At 40.1% G+C, this 21382-nt stretch overlaps 1 protein-coding gene and 1 long non-coding RNA gene across 3 annotated transcripts in view; one reads left to right on the plus strand and one right to left on the minus strand.

Moving 5' to 3' along the window:
- LOC138759808 (uncharacterized) overlaps nt 1-3278 on the minus strand; it is an 18731-nt gene extending 15453 nt beyond the window's left edge. The window contains exons 1-2 of the long non-coding RNA XR_011355102.1: nt 3204-3278; nt 2545-2673 (exon numbers count right to left, since the gene is read on the minus strand). This is a non-coding gene — a long non-coding RNA (uncharacterized lncRNA). The remainder of the gene's footprint in view (nt 1-2544; nt 2674-3203) is intronic.
- Nucleotides 3279-4564: 1286 nt separating this feature from the next.
- On the plus strand, nt 4565-8358 carry six3a (SIX homeobox 3a). 2 transcript variants are annotated; one of them, XR_011355103.1, is made up of 3 exons: nt 4565-5251; nt 6868-7442; nt 8164-8358. XR_011355103.1 is itself a non-coding variant. In XM_069930375.1 (2 exons), exons 1-2 carry the CDS (start codon nt 4569-4571, stop codon nt 7058-7060), a joined length of 876 nt encoding a protein of 291 aa, XP_069786476.1. In that variant the 5' UTR covers nt 4565-4568; the 3' UTR covers nt 7061-7893. The 2 variants fall into 2 exon arrangements, 1 of the variants encoding a protein (XP_069786476.1); XM_069930375.1 differs by lacking the exon at nt 8164-8358 and having other exon boundaries at nt 6868-7893.
- Nucleotides 8359-21382: the final 13024 nt, after the last annotated feature.

Genomic DNA, 21382 nt, shown 5'->3' on the forward strand with positions numbered 1-21382 from the left:
AAATGATATTAACATATTCAAATCCACAGCGCAGGTGACTTGGTAATCAGTGTTCCTTTCAAATACAAATTTAAGGGATAAAGCATTCCTTCCCAAATCGTTTGATTATTGAAACCGACTGATAATTGTTTCAATTATCGCAATTCTAATTACAAACACTAAAAAGATTGGTGATTTTAAAAAAAATTCAGCAGTAGTGTTTGGCTGCTACTCCTCATAGACTTCGATTTAAAAAGTCGCAGCTGTGTTTTTAAATCCTTCAGTGAGCTCTTCGCGGCCTACCCCTGTCATCTTGACTGCAGGACTCGAAATGTCTGGCTTTCTGCATTAAGCATTCCCGATTTTAATCGCTGCATCACTGGAGTTTGTGACTTCCACTTCTGGGTCTTAAGCCTCAGAATCGCTCTGCCTCCAGAAAAAGAAACTTCTGCACCCCTTACCTCCTCTGAAGGGCTCCTTGAACAAGCTTTGGGTTATTCGCCCTAGTATCCCTTTATGTGTACCGAGGTTAAGTTTTGCTGGTTACATTGTGTCACGTTTAAGGAGGTATATATTTAAAAAGTTGATTCGGTGATTGTTCTTGATAACCGGCTTTGCATCGCGCTGCAACTATAGGGTTAAACTTTCAACGCTCACTGTTCAGTCCAGATCCGTGAGCGCGACTTTAAATTGAAACTTATTCCGCCCAGGCTGTTTATCGGTTAAATCTTACTATAGTCGCAGTGATACCGGCAAATCATTGACTGAGAAAGGAGAATGTTGTATATTTCTTAATAAATTGCTGAATGTTACGAAGACGTCCATTGACATCCAATAGGTTTCCTTAACCTATTGGTTTTACTTTTGCTTACTCCGTGTATTACAAGGACCGGACAAAGCAGTCTTATAGAATATATGTAATTGGATTACACACTTGCAAGTTATGCAAAATTAAAATGAAATTGTCTTTAAACATCCAATTAACATCATATTTAATAGAATAAATTAATCAACGTAACGTATGCTTTTGGCTTTAATGCTTTTCTACATTGTATTTCAGGTGACCTGGTTTGTTTTTAGAATGATTTAGATTTCCCATTAATATTTAGATGTTTATTTTACTGAGTTTACTTTGTCTTTCACTGAGTTGTCGCCGTGCCCATTTAAATGACTTAAAGTGCAAACGCTTCATCCGCGATAAAAAAAACAAATGCAAAGCAGTCGCTGCAGCTTCAGATGTAAACGCATTCCAAAAACTGTTTGTTAGCGAATAGAAATCATACAGTTAATTTAAATACTTAATCCACGATCTGGTGCGATCATATCAGGAAAATACAATTGAGGGTGCATGCAAAACTAAAAAAAAATGAATCATATAAGTAGTATGTTCCTGCGCTGAGGATGACGGGCATACTGTCCAGGCAATAGTTGTATCTGAGCTGTTCGTGACCCGTTTAGGTATAAAAAATAGTGACGAGGATACAGGCCGAGAAAAGATCATATTTAACCAGCTCCCTTAAAGACACAAGGTCAAAATGAAGAACTAAATGAAACAATAGTGGAGGGTACGAAACAAATCAGAAATTTAGCAAGTATCAGAAAATAAGCGGAACAAACGCCAAATTAACGGGTCTAAATGAATTTGAGACTGCGACACTGACAACACCAAAATATTAAATAATGAATGAGTCAATTCCACATCATGAAAAAGGTAACGTGTCTCAATGCAATGCGACCTACATTATCTTGATAAAAAGAAAACACAATGGAAAGTTTAACCTTTATCATTATGTTATTATTATCCGATACACAGGGTATTCCAACAGACAGAATTAATTATTTTCATAATATTGTTATTAAATACATATGATTTCTTCATTGTTTTGAAGTACAGTCCTTTAGCTCTGCAAACTTTTTCTGGATGATCAAGTCCCACCGGACTTTTAATGTTCCATGTTAACCAGGTTTTAATAGTTTGCAAACACCGGCAATTCAACTTCAATCCTGTGCTGCACTGTTCCATGTTATGAAAAATGCTAAGCGGCCGGACCCAGTGAAAGCTACATGAACTTAAAACGATTCCAATGAAACAGAAACTTACAGGAAATTAACGAAAAACTTCTCGGAGGAAAGAGTCCTGGAATTATTCAACCTTGCTCTGACACATTGTCCATTTCCCGAATTTCTTAATATTTGTGAAACTTTAATGTTTCTTTCTAGGTGGTGGGGGGGGGGGGGGGGGGTACAGTTATTTGAGCCGGACAGAATTCCGAGCTTTGAATGAAGCCGTTTCGTTGACGGTCGCTGCTACAAACAGAAGCGACCAGCTGCCGTCATTAAAAAGCCATTTACACCCAGTACTCTTCGCACAAAGATTGGGCGAATAATTATGTGCTTGTAGCTTTATGAATGTGTCTCGAATAGGCTCCGAGGACCGAGTAGTGCTCTGCTTTTATTCTCAACACCTGCAAATGTACACACTACATATGTAGAGAAAAAAAACTATACATTTTCACCCTTCGACATCTTTGCATAGAATAGAAAATAAATGTTGATACCACCTACCGGTTAAAATGATTTATGTTGAGATGCGTTGCTGGTTGTTCGCAAGTCTGTGCGACGCCATGTACAACGAAACCTTTGCATTTTAAGACGCTCTCCTGCAGCGAGCGGAAAACGGAGGCTCCCGTGTGCCTGAAACCAACAAATAAATAAATAAAACCGGATTACTGCGCACCTCACAGGGTTAATCTACAGGAACAATAATTCAACTTTTAAAGAAACATTTCGCCAAACATTCTTTCCCCACCCTTTGTTTTGTGAAGCAATGAACGAAAATTAAAGTGATTATACAAGTAGAGATTATGCTGCTAGGAGCTTCCTATCCTCTTGTTTTGTCCCTGAATGAAACAATTTAGAGTATTTAAATGGGCGTCGATGATACTTTTTAATAGAAATCTACAGCGAATGTGTAATGCAGCATCGCAGTTTCCAGTTGAACAACCTTCCCAAGTGGATCTATTCATGTGCCATTTGGAATTACTTCATGCGGAGTAGGCTATGACCGGAGCGCAAACATTTTGCAGTCCACTACAGAAGCCATACCACCCATTAACGTTATTATCTTTGTGCAAGACAGATTCGCTCTCTTCCCGTTTTTTTAAAAAAAATTGCTATATCTTTTTCCATGTAAGTTTGGAAACCAGATTGGACCATTGCCGTACATCTCTCGTTTCCTCCGATCTGCACTGGAATGTGGAAGAGAACTAAAAACAAAGTTTTGAATTCCTCAATGATTTTTTTCCCCCGTAGAAAGGCGGCTTAGGATAATTATTTCAGCTTTATTGAAAGCAGATTAGTTGAAGTCTGGATGCTGCGTTTCAATACGCGTTGTACAATCCGGTACAATGTCCGTATTGTTCGCTACTGTGTGTGAACCCATTCAAAATATACACTTTTTAACACCAAGCAAAGTCCTGTCTAAATATACACAGTAAGGCTGGAAATACATCCATGACCTGTACAAATCTTTGTAAATCACACTTCCATAGTAACAGAAGCCAAACAAAAGAGCCAACAGCGCAAGATGCCGATTAAACCTTCCTTAAAGGCAAACATACCTCATCACAAAATATAGTTACACGGCACCGATGGTTAATAGAACGCCTGGCGCTGGTACCAATCGAATAATAACATTTAAACATAAAATATGAATTCAGCAACTTCAAGCCAATTACTTAAAATGAAATAATTGTTTTTTTTTGATACAGCGTGTAACATCTACCTGCGGGTCTATCCACATTCGTTCCTTAGATTCCCACATAGCCCTATCTGCGCGAAGTCCTTAACACAAGCTTCAATGATCCACACTCAATGCCATAACAATGTACAGTATCATTATTGCAGGATCCAGGAAAACTGGCTTCGGGTTGGCAGCTACGCTATTAATTAAGAGGAGTTACGAGCACGAAGAAAGCGCGGTACGAAAGGCAGATTAAAACATTCCCCTTCTAGATATATAGCCATGACATAAAGATGGGTCTAATGATCTCATTTTTCCTTTATTCTCCAGTACTATTAATGCTCATACCAGCAGAATAAAATGAAACTACGTGCAAATCATGTGTAAACTGTCTCAGTTAGGAACCCTCGATTGCAACGAGGATTACAGGCTCTCCCATTTACTTTCCCCCTATCTTCTAGACTTAAGGAGAATCGTTAAGATTCCTGTATATTTTCGCCCTCTAATTACTCATCCCATTCAGCAAATATATGCGCCGAGGCTTTCGCATCTGAATTTTTTCGAGAGGGAGGTGGGCGATATTGAGATTTATTTCAGATAACCCCCACGCAGGTCCAAAGTGGTGAATGCCTCTACGTTCTGCCGGTTGATTGGCACACTTGACAGTGATTGACAGCGGCACTATGGCAACAGTACAACGACACCGCCAAGACCAATAGAAAAAGCGAAAAAAAAATCGGCGCTCCACACAGTATTTTGGGGATATAATATGAGGGAGTGTGACATTAGTCGATTTCGTTGCATCTGACACGTTTTTGTGCGTTTTTTTAAATCATCAGGTCAGTCCATGGTGTTCAGGTCCCAGCTAGAGCTTTACAGTGCTCTTCCTCTCCTGCCAAACTCAACCGAGCGCGCTTTCCTCTTCTTAACTAGCTCCCAGCCACAAGAAGGGTTGTCAATGTTCCAGCTACCGACCATCAATTTTACTCCGGAGCAAGTGGCCAGCGTTTGTGAGACGCTGGAAGAAACGGGAGACATCGAGAGATTGGGACGTTTTCTCTGGTCTTTACCTGTGGCACCGGGGGCATGCGAGGCGATCAACAAACACGAATCGATCCTCAGAGCCCGGGCGGTAGTCGCCTTCCACACGGGCAACTTCCGAGACTTGTACCATATCCTGGAGAACCACAAGTTCACCAAGGAATCCCACGGCAAGCTGCAGGCGATGTGGCTCGAAGCGCACTACCAGGAGGCCGAGAAGTTGCGAGGTCGCCCTCTGGGGCCAGTCGATAAATACCGCGTCCGCAAGAAGTTCCCCTTGCCCCGAACCATCTGGGATGGCGAGCAAAAAACGCACTGTTTCAAAGAGAGGACACGCAGCTTGTTACGAGAGTGGTACTTGCAGGACCCATACCCAAACCCTTCCAAAAAAAGGGAACTGGCCCAGGCAACCGGCCTCACTCCGACGCAAGTGGGGAATTGGTTTAAAAACCGTAGGCAGAGAGACAGAGCAGCCGCCGCCAAAAACAGGTTCGTTGTTCCATTCGAGGTTACTCCTCTGCAGCGCGTCAAATTAACATTTAAATAATGTTTCAGGGACCCAGCAGGTCAGCAGAAACCACGGTAAATAACGTCAAAAGGCAGCCCTTATGTTTAAAGTGCCAGCGAGTTTGCAACTTTATTCAGAAAACAACGTAAGGTCACTTTGGGTAACGGCCGAAGCCAAAAAAAAATCACAAGCTAAACTTTGTAAGCAGTTCGGTCGATAAAGAAACGTGCAAATTGATTTAGGAAGAAGTTGATAGATGTTTTGGGACCAATAAATTATTAGCATTTGTAAAATAGGCATACATCTAGCGACGGTTGGCAACAAAAATATACCAGCAGAAGTCAAAGGCGATTTTATGAAAATTAAAATATTGAAAGTTTTAGTTTTAAATTGTGCTTATTTGCAATTCGTCTGAAAATACACTGCAAACATTTAAAAGACACGCCTATGACGCTGTGGTAAAATATAGCAGCAACATTTTGGTGTGGACCCAATTAAAATAAATTAGATTCTTCTGAATCAGAGACACGCCATTAGCCACGACTGATAGCGATGGACAAGAAATGGCCCTTCATCTTCTTGGTTTTGTGCAGAAACTGGATTGAGAGCAAGGAAAGATGAAACAACATATGACATTGTGGATGTGTAGCTTCCGGGAAAACGCGATACTTTTTAACTTAAGTGAACGGATATCCAAAGCAACGACTGCTTTTTTTCTGACAAAATAAGATAGTCATAAATTAAATGAGTTAAAAATAAAAGGAAAACAGATGCTGAAAGCTCTTTTTAAAAAAAAAAAACCAATGCACATGGTAGTATTAAAAGCGAAATTGCACCAATATGTTGTCATCGGTGTTCAGCAGAACCGGCTCCCGTGTTTGGATAATTTGGCAGAAATAGATCAGCGACAGGAAAGTACTACTTCCTATTTTAACAGTTATTGGGAAATCATCTCAAGATTATAAACATATATTTTTCATCACAGCAAAAATATGTACTTGGCGGACAGTCACATCACTATTTTACATTATTTGGTTTGATACACTTTTATCCAAAATGAACACATTATATTTGCCTGGCTAACCTTTAATGTCCTACTAAACATTGCCATTTGACATGAGAAATAATAATTACTAAAAGGGTGCATTTTATACACCAGATTAATGCATATCTGGAGACATAATGAAAACAAATAAGCCTACTTTAAAATTAAGCTTATGAGGTTTAGTTTCCTATGTAGCCATTAAACCAAGGATAGCTTGTGAAACATTCTGGGGTGCAATTGTTTACAGCATAATGTGTTTCATTTGGGAACTTCACGTTAGCTGAAACTGGCAAGATCATAATTTAATAATCGCGTATGTAAGTTTCTTTCAACTTCTAAATAAGATTTCAGTCCAAAGTATTTTCGAGCAAACATATTCTGTAAAATCCCCACTCAATTTAATTTTAAAACGCAGGACTGTACAGTACCAGATTTCAAGTGATTTTATAAATAATTACATCCCTTGGATTTCTTGTCGCGTATAGGTGAAATTGCCTAATTGTGTTATTTGTCTTTCTCCCACTCTCCTACTTTGTTGTTTGTCTCGGATAGGCTGCAGCATCAGACAGTAGGACAGAGTGGGGTTTGTACCCTATCGGAGCCGGGCTGCACTGCTCACAGCACGGCGGAATCTCCATCCACAGCCGCCAGCCCTACCACCAGCGTCTCGAGCATGACAGAGCGAGCCGAGACGGCCACATCCATTCTATCGGTAACCTCCAGTGACAGTGAATGTGATGTATGATACAAAAAAGACAATTCGTAATACATTCACAAAGGAATTATGGACCTGAGATGTAAGACAAAAAAATTTAAAAAGACATTTAATGACCATTTTTAAAACACACAAAAAAAAACACATCCGAGAGGAAAAAAAAGGTGACAAACAGTTCTAGGACCAGCACGTCTGATCCAGCGCTTTCCATGGAGGCAAACGTCTTGCATGATGTATTTTATATCTGAGGAAATAATAATCTACGTTAATATTTTTTACAAGGAACTGCAATGAAGAGGGAATGAGAGAATTTTCGTCGCCTTTGTTGCTCTCTATAGTCCGAGTGCTGGTCAGACTCAGACCCCGAAGCCAAACTGCAATCGTTTTTCTGTTCCGCAGACAATCATTTTTCGTAAGCACCTTTTTTCTACACTTCTGTTACTGCCTATGTGGGTACTGGTTATGTGAAAGAATAGTTATGACTGTAACAGATTTTTATTTTTATTTCAAAATTTTATATGAATTATGTATATCTAATGACGCGATCATTCTCCCTGTTTGTAATATATGTGTAGAAATGCCTGTATATGAAATGCTTTTGTTTCTTCTTCCTTCTCTATCGATCTGGACCACAGACTCAGTGTTTTTGCATATTGTGTTAAGCGTCCGACGAAAGTGTTGCGTTCTCAACAAAATGGGAAAGTGGGTTGATGCCCAGCTCGATAACTCTCATGCGATGTAACTTTATGCAGAGTGCTATTTTGGGTATTTTCAGTGAGAATGAAGTTATATTATATCACTCCAGTTCATGTTGGGCGCTTATTAGTCACTGTTTATTCGACTACGTGTTTATCTATATGTAAAAAAAGCCTTTCTAACTCAAAATATAGTATTCCGTTTTCTTATATCTGCTAGTTGCTGTGTTTTTCTCTTCAAAGTATTATACTTATCCATAGAAATTTAGCAAACGACGCCGAGACTGCCAAAAGTGCTAAACGAGTACCGGATTTGTCTTTTTATGCTGGATCTTGAAAACAAAAGTTTTTGAAGTTGTAAACGCTAAACATTACGCATTTATGAACCTTGGTTTCCAAGACGGGATAGGTGACTGCACATGCGATTTTTTTTTCTAGGTAGAGGATTCCACACAGTAACCACATTCGAGGAACATATTTGCAGCAATTGATATAGGCTAATTATACAAGAAATGGGGGTTGAGACACTAACTTCCTCCTGTTTATGGCGGCAAATGAAAACAGTAAATACGGGGACTCGCCATTTAATCAGCTAATCATATTACAGCTCCTCCCCGTGAATCTTAAGTTCATTGTGAAGTGTTGAAAGAAGTCTTTATTTGCATGACCAACAGTCCACCACCAGCACCTTCGCACTAATGTCGTTCATTGCCCCGGGCTGTTAATTCAAGCGTGAATTAAAAATAGAACTGAGCCCTGAACTTGTTTTCACTTGTGAAGTTTTTGAAATCTATCCCTGTGTGCTTTGGATAACTGATGGAGAATTTCCGTGACGAATTTTCTGGCAACTAAAACGAGATTTAAACGAGGCCCAACGGTTAAATGAAGAAGCATGACTAAACGACCAATCGTTTTACAAGTTGATTGATAAACATTGATTAATCTTGCTTATACAAAAGAATGCACGGTCCTAGAATTATAATAAACTTCAGAGAGATAGGGATAAGCTTTCCAAACTTTCGGAAAGTTATGAATACTTTGTAGGGACAAGTTGATTTTCTGTTACTTTGACGACGAATAGAGAAAATCCTCTTCTGTTTCTCTAAATGTCATTATTATTAATTAAATTATTATAACTACAACCACGAACTCAGGACCAATGCCGCTGATGACCTATTCTTTATTTTTTTGTGTGAGTAAAGTTTGTAGTCACGCTAATCTTTTTGACTACTTGGCAACGATGTGTTTCTCGATGCGCTGGTCGGTGACAATTGAATCTTTTTGTACTGTGGGGTTCGTGTGAGGGACGTAATCTTTCCGCCGCGGACGTCTATTTCTATTGAAATCCATCTGAGTAGAAAAACTCTTAAAAAGTGAAAAGAAGTTTTGATTACATAATGAAATTGCGATGACATGCTCTAATAGTAGAGTTTTGATATCACCTCCCCTATTCGGTTAATTGTTTATTTTCTTGATTTTGGAAAAAAAGCGAGTTAGAATTTACGAATCAACACAGAGTTTTGGATATTTCAGAACATTGGGTCATAATTAAACTATATTTTAAATACTGCACTATGTTAAGATTTTATGTGAAAAATGCTTGCAATATAACACTGCATTAATACCAGAGTTGGGAAGTTTTATTGTATCCTATACGAACTTGGGTGTAAACATTATGAGATCCAATTTAGAAATAGCTGAAAACTCTATTGATGAATTTAGATTCAACCTTCGGTAGTTTTATTCCTTTTTCATTGAACATACCACACTGGAGAGAAAGGGAACCTAAATAAAAGCCCGCCACGCAAAATTGACAGCAGCTTTTGGTGGAAATGCTGCACAAATGTCGGGCAGATTGTGTTCATTGAGGGCAGGGAGGGAGAGAAGGAGCAAAATGCGGAGCTGGATTATTTCTGGAGCTGGAGTTGCAGGAAGGAAGCAGTACATGGCTCCGCGGAGAAGGCGCGAGCATGCGCGCTCTCGCCCTGCTACTTTCAAAGAGTGAGCTGAGCTCAGCTGCCAGAACAAATCGTGTCAGGCAAGGAGAGATAACATCCACTTATTAGTGAAATCTCCTTGAAATAATAGCCTGTAGTTTGAAAGTGGTAGCGCTGGCAATATATGCCTTTAAAGAATGCTTTTCAATAGAGATCTTAGGACGTTTAATTGAAGAGTAAAGAAAGTCCCCTGATTTTGGATTCGTTTGTTCTTGGGTAGTCGATTGAGACGTAAATCAATGAAAATCCGAATCTAAGCTTTCTGACTTGCTAAATCCCCCTGCCCCAGAAAGATATGGCCTATCGCACGTACCGAGTTAGGGCAGCTTCCTTCTGCCTGTCCAATACCGATGATTATCGACGGGTCTTCTTCAAACCTCCATAGTTTATTATCCATGAGGAATCTAGCTGTTGATGAAGATGAAATTAATCTAAAGCCAATGAGCTTTTATTCACCCTGTTCAAGCCTTCGGCCTGAGATACAAGTTAAACAGATGGCATGGGCAGCATTTGACTTTGATATTCCACTTGGGCGCTGATGTGCCAAATGCACTAACTCACTTAAGAAGCGCAGCAAAGGGGCTGCAGCTGCCGCCTCTCTGCGCCTGAGTGCGGAGTTTGGGCCCTGACACCTTAAATATGACATATCATCGAAAAGGGCCTTCCACAGCCACAGCAACATGGCCATTTACTACTTAACACGAGAACGCCCCTAACTCTGCGTCTATTTACAGTGTCCGCCGCTCTGTTCAGTCTCCAGAAGTGTATAATGATGCCCCCACCTTCCTATTTGAACAGTCTTATTGCCAAACAAATACTCGCTTGCAAAATGATTTGATGGAGATTCATTTATTTACTGAATGATTTCAGCTTGACTTTAGACTGGCTGCATTGCGGTGGCCCCAAGGGGGAAAAATAGTTGAGCGATGGTTTTGGTCTGTTCTGATCTTTCGCTGATTTGGCAGTTTAGGAGAGCAGTTATTTTATTATTCGTGTTTAGTCATGCAGTTCATACTGCAGCACGATGCTGAGCTCGGGTGACTTCGGGATAGGCGGGCAGCTCGAGATTTTCCAGTCAGGGAAGAAAGATAAAGGTACTGTCTTATAAATAATATTCCGATAGCTCTAAGTCCAATAAATTCCACGGTATTATTCAGCATCGTGAAAAACGCACACAAGACACAAGACATTTGGTGTTTTTTTAATGGAATGGAATGATGGCAATGTCTTTAAAAAATCGATAGCTTTTAATTCGTTTTAATTTACCAAAAAAGATGATCATGAATAATGGGGAGAAGCAGTTTTATGAAATTTTAAATTCTCATGAAATCCACCATAAAACTTATTTAAATCATCCTATTTCTTCAGGGTAGCAGATCGCCGATTACGAGCTTTTTTTAAAACATTAAAACGTGTGGAGACCCTGGTAGCTACACGAATAATGAAACTTAATGGCGTCCCAAGATTTTGCAACTTTATATCAGCATTTTTAAAAATGTACTTATGAATAAGATATATAATTTAATAAGGATTTTCCGAATAACTTGTCGCTTCCTTGTTTCTAATTCTCTTCTAACTTTAGAAGATTAGGATGCATAATTATTTTAATTACTTTTAATCATTTTAATATGCTTTCTTGCTCCATGATTTTCAGGACCGTTTTTATATTCTACATTATTTTATTGGAGAGGAAGTCGCGGGAGATGCAGGTGGATCGAGTTGTAGGGTGGCTTCTTTGGTGAAAATTCAGACATTAAAGCATACGCATTCAGGAAGCTCGGAGTTTCTTTCTGTGCTCATCAGCACTGCTTCGAATCGCCGAGACATCTTTAATCGAAAATAATTACTTTTAATTAATAAGCAGAATGTTTTTTTTCTATAAAGTTTGTATTGCTAATTAATATTAGAAAACCTGCGGTGGTGAATTTGTGCTAAAAAACGTTACCTGCCAGTCGATTTCCTTCACTTCACTGCGCAACACATTTGATTCTTCTTTCGCTGTTATGCTCATTCTTTACTGATAAAAATGTTTAAGACTATTCGGATTTAAAACTGTAATTCTATTAAATAGTAATTGAAGGATATGATACAGGATCAACTACGACATAAGCCGTCCGTTTGAACTTTGATTTGTTGTCTCTCACAGATGGGATCATGGCCTTTCCAGGCAGTTTGAGAAACCCAGACATGCAAAGCCTGCAACAACTGTTTAATTAATTTTTCTTCAGTTTAACGAAGAAAATTAATAGAATATTCGCTCCGTTTCGAGACAATTTCGGAGTGTTAATACTTCGTCATCTCTTTTGTGGATTAGTTTGAATTAAACACTTTTTTGTAGATTGTAATTTAAATATTGAATCCCGTAACTGCTATTTTACTCCTCAAAGATACACTATTTGTCGATTATTTCATTTCGGTTGTTTGTAGGTGAAGATTCATTCGTCTGTTCTGGACCATTTCCAAGTGGGGGCTATAAAGTTTGTTGGTTTATTATTAATCAGTACGTTCATTGATTGTTTTCATCAGTAGCTTCGAATCCTGATATTAATCTGAGATGAAGGCAATAAATAAGCCACTGATAACGAAATAAGTGAATTTAACTTTTCAGATTTAGAAGCGTTTTACCTAAAATATAAATTAATTTGAAATGATACAAAACTTAAATGTGACTTTTTCAATGCAGCATCTAAATTATGAAATAAATACGTATACCAAAGCTTATGAGATCAAAAAATCTTGATTATTAAAACTTCCACCAAGCTTACTTAACTATGTGGTGTGCAGGTATGTGAACACCTGGTTTTAATTTTTCAAATGTCACTGTTACATATTTGAATATATCAAATATGGAGTGATCTGTTTTTCTTATTTTCCTTATATTAAAAATCTGATGCGATTTTTAACACATAAACCTTGCATTTTTATGTTATATATATATTGTGTGTGTGTGTGTGTGTGTGTGTGTGTGTGTGTGTGTGTGTGTGTGTGTGTGTGTGTGTGTGTGTGTGTGTGTGTGTGTGTGTGTGTGTGTGTGTGATAAACATAAAGAAACATATTTCACACCTTATACTCAAACTACTTCCTTTAGATATGGTTAAAATTTGGAAACATTTTTATCAGTAAATCTTAAGCAAATGGTTACACACGTTCAAAAAGTGACATTACTATAGTTTTATGTTGAATTTTAATTAATTATAATTCCGAAAAAACATCAAGTTAAGGAAAGAAGAATTTCACATTGGTTTGCAGTTACGTCTTTAAATCAGTCAAATGGGAACTCCGAGCTGCCCGCACAGAAACGACGAGTCATCTTAGATAATACATAGTCCATCGACAATTTGAAGTATTAAATATTACAACACATTTCACCATTATGTTCATTATATTCAAGGCTCTAATAGATCCATTTTATCTGGTTATGTTTTGAAATACAATTTACTTCGACAGGTCGAAGGCACACGTTTGCTCTGCAATTTGAATGTGCAAATAGAAACATGCGTTACTCACTAATAATGTGCACACATGTCTTTAGAGTTAAAGAAGCGATACAAGTTTTTGGTAAGTTGCATGTTGTTGTAAAACAGTGTGTTGCACAATCGTTTAGATTTTTCTAGGATGCCCAATATATGTGTTCTCTTTCTGCTTAACGTGCGGCTTTCCTTCTTCGCTTCACAAGGCTTGTCTATTTAATTATTCGTTTGGGAATGGACTTCATATGATATACCCTCTTCCGAACAAAAGACTTCGTTGTCTCACTTCCGCAATTTCGCTTTCTCTGAGCCAATCTATTTAACCACTTGTGTGCCTAAACCTTCCTCTCCAATCCGTCTTAGATGCTTTTTGTGAGGATAAGAGTGCAGGTGGATGTCCGATGACCTGCAGTTCGCGATGGATTCTTGTGGATCAAAATAGGTAAAGTAAGTTCTTCCAGTACTTCCGCGTTAGCGGTTTCTCCGGGAAGCCAATTGGAAACATTCAGCGGACAAGTTTCCAATCATTCTTCCCCTGTTTCCTGCTATTTACAAATTGGACATTCACATCTTACTCGGTGTAGAGGGACTGCTGCCTGGTTACCAAGAGTATCAGGAAATATGCCCACAGTTTTTCATGTGATTATTTATTTTTCGAACCACATGCTCAACTTACCCGAGTATATGGTGAATTTGTAAATATATGTATTCTTTTCTTGATTATTTTCTTCATTCATCTGTCTGCTCCCTTTTCAAACAAATACTTGTAGAAACACCGCTAAAGCACAGGAGGGTAAAACAAAACAATGACTGGTGTGTAGCTACATTTTTCTTCTCAGTTGAGCTGCCCGTATACATTTAAAACATTTTGCTCGAGAAAATCACTTGATCAATTGCAAGCCTTGTTGCTGATCTCCCTTGTCTGGGTGCTCTCTATCCATATATATATTGTTTAAATTTATAAACGTTTACACATTTTCACATCTGTCGGTAAGATTGATTTTCCTATTCATGTATTTGGACAAAACAATGCACAACATTAATGCTATCCTGGGACTCCAGGTATATTTTGTAAGTGTATTACTGGCCCTCTGTGTTAGGCGTTAAGTTTTGTGCTTTATTACACAGTACCCATGCCCTGCCTGAATGCGGCCCTTAGTCTCATTCTCTATTTAAGGTGGAGGAGAAGGGTGAGGGTTCTCATTTTCATCGAACCTGCGAGTTCTGCTAAACACCGAGAATATTTGCGAATTCCAGCTGGAGCGGCTGCAGCAGGCGGGTCAGGACAACATTTGAAGATCTCGGTTCTCGAATATTCAAATTTGCACATCCGCAGGATTCGCTTTGACAGGAAAAGTAGCGCCCAGCCCTGAATCCGGGTGTGCAGTGGATAACATCAACATTGATACAAAATAATCAGGTGGATAGGTAGGGGGTCGGGTGGGGTGGTAAGAAACTTTTTTCTCTTGTTGAGGGTATCTAACTGGAGAGGGGTGCTGGGGGATTTAAAACGGACATTATTTTGATTTTTTTTTGGTTGGAAAGTGGACTGTACTGCCCCGGGTGGGTGTCCGCATTAATGTATTATCTCAATATTTAACAAATATCCAGACAAGCACTTGAGTCGCTAAGCCAGATGCAGGTAAGTCAGATGCAGATAAATGGGATTAGTAGTGTTGGCAGAAAGGCTTATTTTTGTTGTTGTTGTACGAACCTATGACCCTCTATGTTTAAAGTAAGTTGTCCAGAATCTCCTTTTGCACGCATATGTTTCCAACCAGGAATATTTGTTGCCAGTTACTTCCTGATTGGCCAGCCTGTTTGAGTCGGTATTTGAGAAGGTTCAGTTAGTCTCCGTGGGAAGGACTCCAGTTTCTGCTAACCTTTGCTAACTCTTGTGTATAAGCCCGCTCTGCTGTCCATCATGACCCCACGTCACCCCTCCATATATATAGCTCTGTATGTCAGTAAGCATGTTAGTCTGATGACATTAAAGAATGAAAAAGCACCACGTCTCCTAGTCCTAATTGTGTACGTGGATACACAGCAGTGGCGACTAGGAATGAAATGAACCCCACGCGTGTTCCATGCACCAACCGAGGGACGGAAGCAAAAGGATAAAGGTAAAAAGTAACTACCTAATGAGCTCCACCAGTTCCGGCCAAAAGATCGAAAGTGTGCCAAGATGGGAGAGGGAAAGTCGGAGAATTCAACAAAGCAGATGAAAGTTGGGGTAATTACGTAGAATGGTTTAAGCACTACTACGTAGCCCATAATATTAATGAAGCCCTGGTAAACCAAAAACGTGGCCTATTCCTCAGTATATGGGCAACAAAACATTTGACCTCCCAAAAACTTTGCTGTCCCCAGAGGAATCAAAGACGAAGACATACACCGAGTTATGCACAACACTGGGGAACCACTTAAGTCCCAGACCACCATATAGCAGAAAGGCAACAATTCTATGAAAGGAAACAAATGCTAGGGGAGGCAGTAAGCAAATACCTGGCAGCATTTCATAAACTGTCCAAGCACTGTCACTTTGAGCAGTTTCTGAATCAAGCATTTTGAGACAGATTGGTGATCGGGTTGGCAGATTGCCAAGCAAAGCAAAAATTTCCAACAAGAGAAGACAAAGTAACTTTCAAGATTGCTTATAGAACTGACTTCAGCTCGGAAATGGCAGACAAAAATTTGGGTGTGGGCCAAAAAGTCCTTCTGGACAGAAGGTTTTCCTGCCAACAGTGCTTCCAATGCAGAAAATACAACCATCGCTCAGAAAACAGTTTCTTCAAAAATTCAAGATGCCATCGCTGTAATAGAAAGGGACATATCAAACCAAAATGTCCAGTTAAAGAAACAGTAAAATGCAGATGGACTCAAAATGCTAATAACCATCCAGCCGAGGTCAGAACACTAGCAGGGAGAGAGAGCGATCCTGACAATGACCATAGCAACAGCTCTGAAGAGGACAAAACAACAGCTGTAGTCCTACATATCCAAAAGATAAACAAAATAAACACAGCAATTTATATTCAACTGAAAATAAACAACAAACCTCTGAAAATGCAGTTCGACACAGGAGCAGCAGTGTCTCTAATGCCATTACATTTACCTTCTGGTAAAAATAATTGAGGTAACACTGAGATCTGTTACTGGAGACAAAATCAAAGTGTTTGGGAAATGTACAAGCATCAACAACCAAAAACACTATCTCTCTACATCATAGATACCCAGGGACCATCACTTTTTGGAAGAAACTGGCTACAACACATTCCCCTAGACTGGCTGGAGATCAGTTCAATACTGACTGTTAACCACAAAGACAACACCCAGCCAGAACTCAACCAGATCCTCAATAACCACACTGTGGTCTTCCAACAAGGGTTGGGGAAGATCAAAGGGGTTCAAGCCAAACTGCAATTCAAAGAGAGTATGGAACTAAAGTTCACCAAAACCAGAACAGTCCCATTTGCAATGAAAGCAAAAATTGAAGTTGTTAAATAAATTAAAAGATGAAGGCATATTAGAACCAATAGAATACAATAATTGGGCAGTGCCCTTCATACCTATACAGAAAGCAAATGGTGAGATTTGCATTTGCAGCAATTACAAAGTCACCATCAACCAGGCACTAAAGATACCAGAACACCCCAGGCCCAAAGCAGAAGAACTCTTCCAAGCGCTAAATGGAGGGCAAAAGTTCACAAAACTAGATTTGTCACAGGCATACCAACAAATAGAGTTGGATAAAGAATCAAGACAATCCCTACCTGGGACTGTTCACCTATACACGCATGGCCATATGGAATTTCTGCAAAACCTGCAATTTTTCAAGCTACAATGGACAGATTAATACACAGAATCCGGGCTGAATCTACAAAGAACACTTACAAAACCTTGAAAAGGTCCTACACTGATTACAACAGGCCAACATATGAATATGACAGGATTAGTGTTTCTTCATGCTGCCCTCAGTGACAAAATTTGGATTTACAATTGATAAGGAGGAGGTATGAATGGATCCAGCAGCCACAGAAGCTGTTCGCAAAGCCCCATATCCAGCCAACAACTTGGAATTACAGTCCTTTTTAGGACTTATAAATCATTATCAGAAACATATCTCTAACATGTCTACATCATGCAGCCCCCTAAACAGCTTATTCGAGAAAGATCAAAAATGGTACTGCAATATGGAAACTAAAAACACAGTTGATCGACTAAAAGAAATATTAACATCAACAAATGAGGTTCTGATACACTAAGACCCAAACAAGGAAGTGACTCTAGCCGTTGATGCTTCACCAGTAGGACAACACAGCAGTATTGTCCCAAATCACAGAAAAGGGTAGGCAAAAGGGTGGCATATGCTTCGCGGACATTAACTGCAAGTGAATGCAATTACACACAACTAGAAAAAGAAGGATTAGCAATATTTTTTGGTGTAAAAAGATTCCACCAATATCTCTTTGGAAGAACTTTCACCCTAATCACTGACAACAAACCTCTAAGTTTGATTCTGGGCCCCCACAAAGGAATACCAATATTAGCTGCAGCCAGAATTCAAAGATGGGCCATGCTACTAGCCATATACAACTACAAGGCAAAAATAAACCAGGAACATTCAACAGCCATGCAGATGCCTTATCACACTTACCACTACCCGAAACTGAACGAAAAGAAGAAATTATTAAATGGACAGCAGAAGCACCAGCCATCAACCAAGAACAACTGCAACAACTGCCCATTACAGCCCAGATGATCGGCAAAGAAACCCAAAAGGAGGCAATGTTAAGCAAAGTCTTACACTTCACCCTAATGGATGGCCAGAATCTGAGGTCATATCAGAAGACCTGAAAGCTTACTTCACACGCTGCCATGAACTATCAGTTGAAGAAGGATGTTTACTTTGGGGTACCCATAGAATTATCCTGACCAAATGGCAAAGCATCATATTATCAGAGCTGCACCACAACCATCCAGGAATGGTACAAATGAAAGCACTGGCCTGGATGCATGTTTGGTGGTCATCAATAGATAGAGACATTGAAACAACGGTGGGAGAATGCAAAATAGGTTGGTCAATGCAGCCAAAAATGCTGCAGGCAAAGGCCAACCCATGGAAATGGCCTTCTCGACCATGGCATTGGATTCATATAGACTTTGTGGGACATTCATGGGAGAGACTTTCCTTATAGCGGTGGACACACATTGCAAATGGCCAGTAATTTCATATATGAAAAACACCAAAACCAATTCTACAAATGAACAGCTATAAGCCATGTTTGCCAGATATGGATTACCTCACAAATTGGTCATGGACAATGGGCCCAGTTTACATCAGAACCTTTCAAGAAATTTATGTGCGACAACAATATCAGACGTATCTTGGCGGCACCCTATCACCCAAGTACTAATGGGGAGGTGGATCGCTTTGTGCAAACATTCAAAAAGGTGATGAAAACCAAAAAAAATGCTCCTAAATGCCTCCTGGACTCACAGAATTGTAGATTTCCTATTGGGGTCCAGAAACACACCGCATTCTACCACAAAGCAGACTCCAGCAGAATTGATGTTTGGCCACAACCTGCAGACGAGACTATCCACAGTTCACCCTGATCTGGGCCTCCATTTAGAAAAATCCACATCGCTACAAACTTTACCTAGAACACTGGAGGTGGGTGAGAGAGTACTGGCCCAAGATTACAGACAATACAAAGACCATGGATGGTAGAGGCAATCCTACAAACGTCGAGCTTCTGCTCATACTCCGTTCTAGTGCGAGACAGACTGTGGAAATGACACATTGACCAATTGCAGCCACTATCTGACACCAAGCTCCACAAACTACCTCACGACCCGGAGGAGGTAGAACCAGGCCACGGCAATCCAACTCCTTGGGCCGAGTGAAAGAGGGGCAGAGACGGGTAGCCCAGTAACTGCGACAAGCAGCCCAGCACATAGAACCCTGGAGGCCAGCAAAGGCCGGCAGTTGCCATTGACCTTAATATCGGTGGGTCCCACCCAGAAGAGCCCTGAGCAAATGCCACGCCAAGGCAGTCCAAGAGAGAAAGAAGATCACTCGAGCACTTTAAGGACTATGTTCCATAATTATTATTAAGTTCCTTTCTGTATTATAATCACTCATTATATGTACTCCACATTAGTAGTCATAGGTCTGATGTAGTAATGTAGAGGGAGCCCATTCAACATTTATTACGCAGGGTGGGAAAAGTGTGTCCTGTATAAGCCAACCCTGCTGTCCATTATGACACCTCCGTCTTGATGTCACTCCCCATTCTCCAACCTTATATATCTCTGTATGTCAGTAGCCAAGTTAGTCTGATGGTTTTAAAGAATGAAAAAGCACCACTGAGTCCTAATGGTGTAAGTGCATACACACTAACAACGCTGATGGAACAGACACTGACACCGATGGCGCAGCGTCGGGTATGTGCCACATCCCCATCTCTGGCCATCAAGACTGAGAGAAGATTTGAGGGAGGTTGGAATTGTTGTCAGCGAACCCACCGTAATCCGGAGAACCAGCACGGTTCCCGCTTGCTTTCATGTATTCTGGCCTTTGCATTCACACTATACGTATGCATCAGAAATTAGATTTGAACGTGTTGTCTAACTTTGGACATGGGGGTTAAAGCCAAGTTCGCCACCGTCGCTCCTGGAAGGGTTTTTTTAAAAAATGTCCCGTCTGGCTGGTCCTCGCTTTTGAGTTAAAATGATTCTGGCCATTCGGTCCACCCAGCCGCCCTCCGCATTAGCTGGTCATATTGTCCGGCCCCTTCCCCTTGTCTCCCTTTCCACTCTTTTTCCGTCCACCTCTCCAAAATACTTTTGAACATTGACACAGATTTTTGTATGAACCCTTCCAAGCGACCGCCACCGTCCCACAAGACGGAATTGACACTCGGATGGTACCGGTGTGAGTCCGTACAGCCAATGTGGGACTATGTGGGACCCCGTGGTGTCATGGAAGCTTGTGGGAGTAAATGCGAGCAATTACATTTATGAACGAAATAGATCAAGTGCGTCCGCGTTGCCAATGCAATTGGAAGCATGAGCATCCGAGCAGGCTTATTGGTGCAACACTTACTGTGGTCGAGATTGCGCAGGGACCTAAGGTAATGTAGTGCGAATTAGCCAAGGCAGGTGAATGTGAAATCGCTTCTCTTAACATCTATGTCAAATCTATGAGCTTGGTCAAACTGCGTGTGTGAAATATCTGTATGAGTCTGAATGTTAAAATGAGCTCACCGTGTACTGAATGTACTCGCTTTAACTGTGAGTGTGTTCCTCAGCTCAGTCTCAATATAAATGAGCTCAGTCAGTCTGGATTAGACACAAGCCAAATGGTAACTCTGAGAGTGAAGTATAAAAATGAACTCGGGGTAACTTGATGAGAATGCACCATGTGATCTGAATAAGCTCAGTGTGACTCTTGGTCTCTGGCGCGACTGTGCGCATATGTAATTGACCTCAAGTGAATGAGTCCCGTCTCCATGAGTGTGTAAGTGACCACTGTGTGGCTCTGAGACCTTGTGGAGTATAAATGATGTCTGTGTATATAGGTGTGGCTGACTACACACCAGTGAGTTAAATGTTACTCTGTGTTTGTAAAAAAAAGATTAATCTGAATCTGTGTAAGTGTGCAAGTGCAAATATCATTTGCGTAAGATCTCAGTGTAATGATGTATAAATATGGTGTATAAATGAACTCTATGGTTTCTATGCTAGCGAGTAAATGAGCGAGTAAATGAAAGGAATATATAAATGAGCTCACAGACTATGAACGTTAACAAATTCACAGTAACATAAACAGACAGTGGCAATCCTATTGAAATAAGGTCACTGTAACTCTGAGTGTGTAACCTCCAGTTAACCTTGTGTGAATAACGTCTGTGTGCCTCCGTGTGAATGGCTCTGAGTGTGAGAATGTGCTTAGTGATATTCAACATTCAATCCAGCTCAGTATATCAGACAATGTGAACTGCAAATGTGTAAAAGTGTGCACACAACTGTAAAAGGGAATGTGCAAATGAGTTCAATGTAAGAGCAGGAATAAATGAGGCCAGTGAAACTGTGCGACTGATGTCAGTATAACAGTGTAAATGGGGTTCTTGTGGTGAGCGTGAAACTTTCTTGAGCTCAGCATAACTGTGAATAGTGTCTTGA

Source organism: Narcine bancroftii, chromosome 4, assembly GCF_036971445.1.
Source record: "Narcine bancroftii isolate sNarBan1 chromosome 4, sNarBan1.hap1, whole genome shotgun sequence".
NCBI lineage: Eukaryota > Metazoa > Chordata > Chondrichthyes > Torpediniformes > Narcinidae > Narcine > Narcine bancroftii.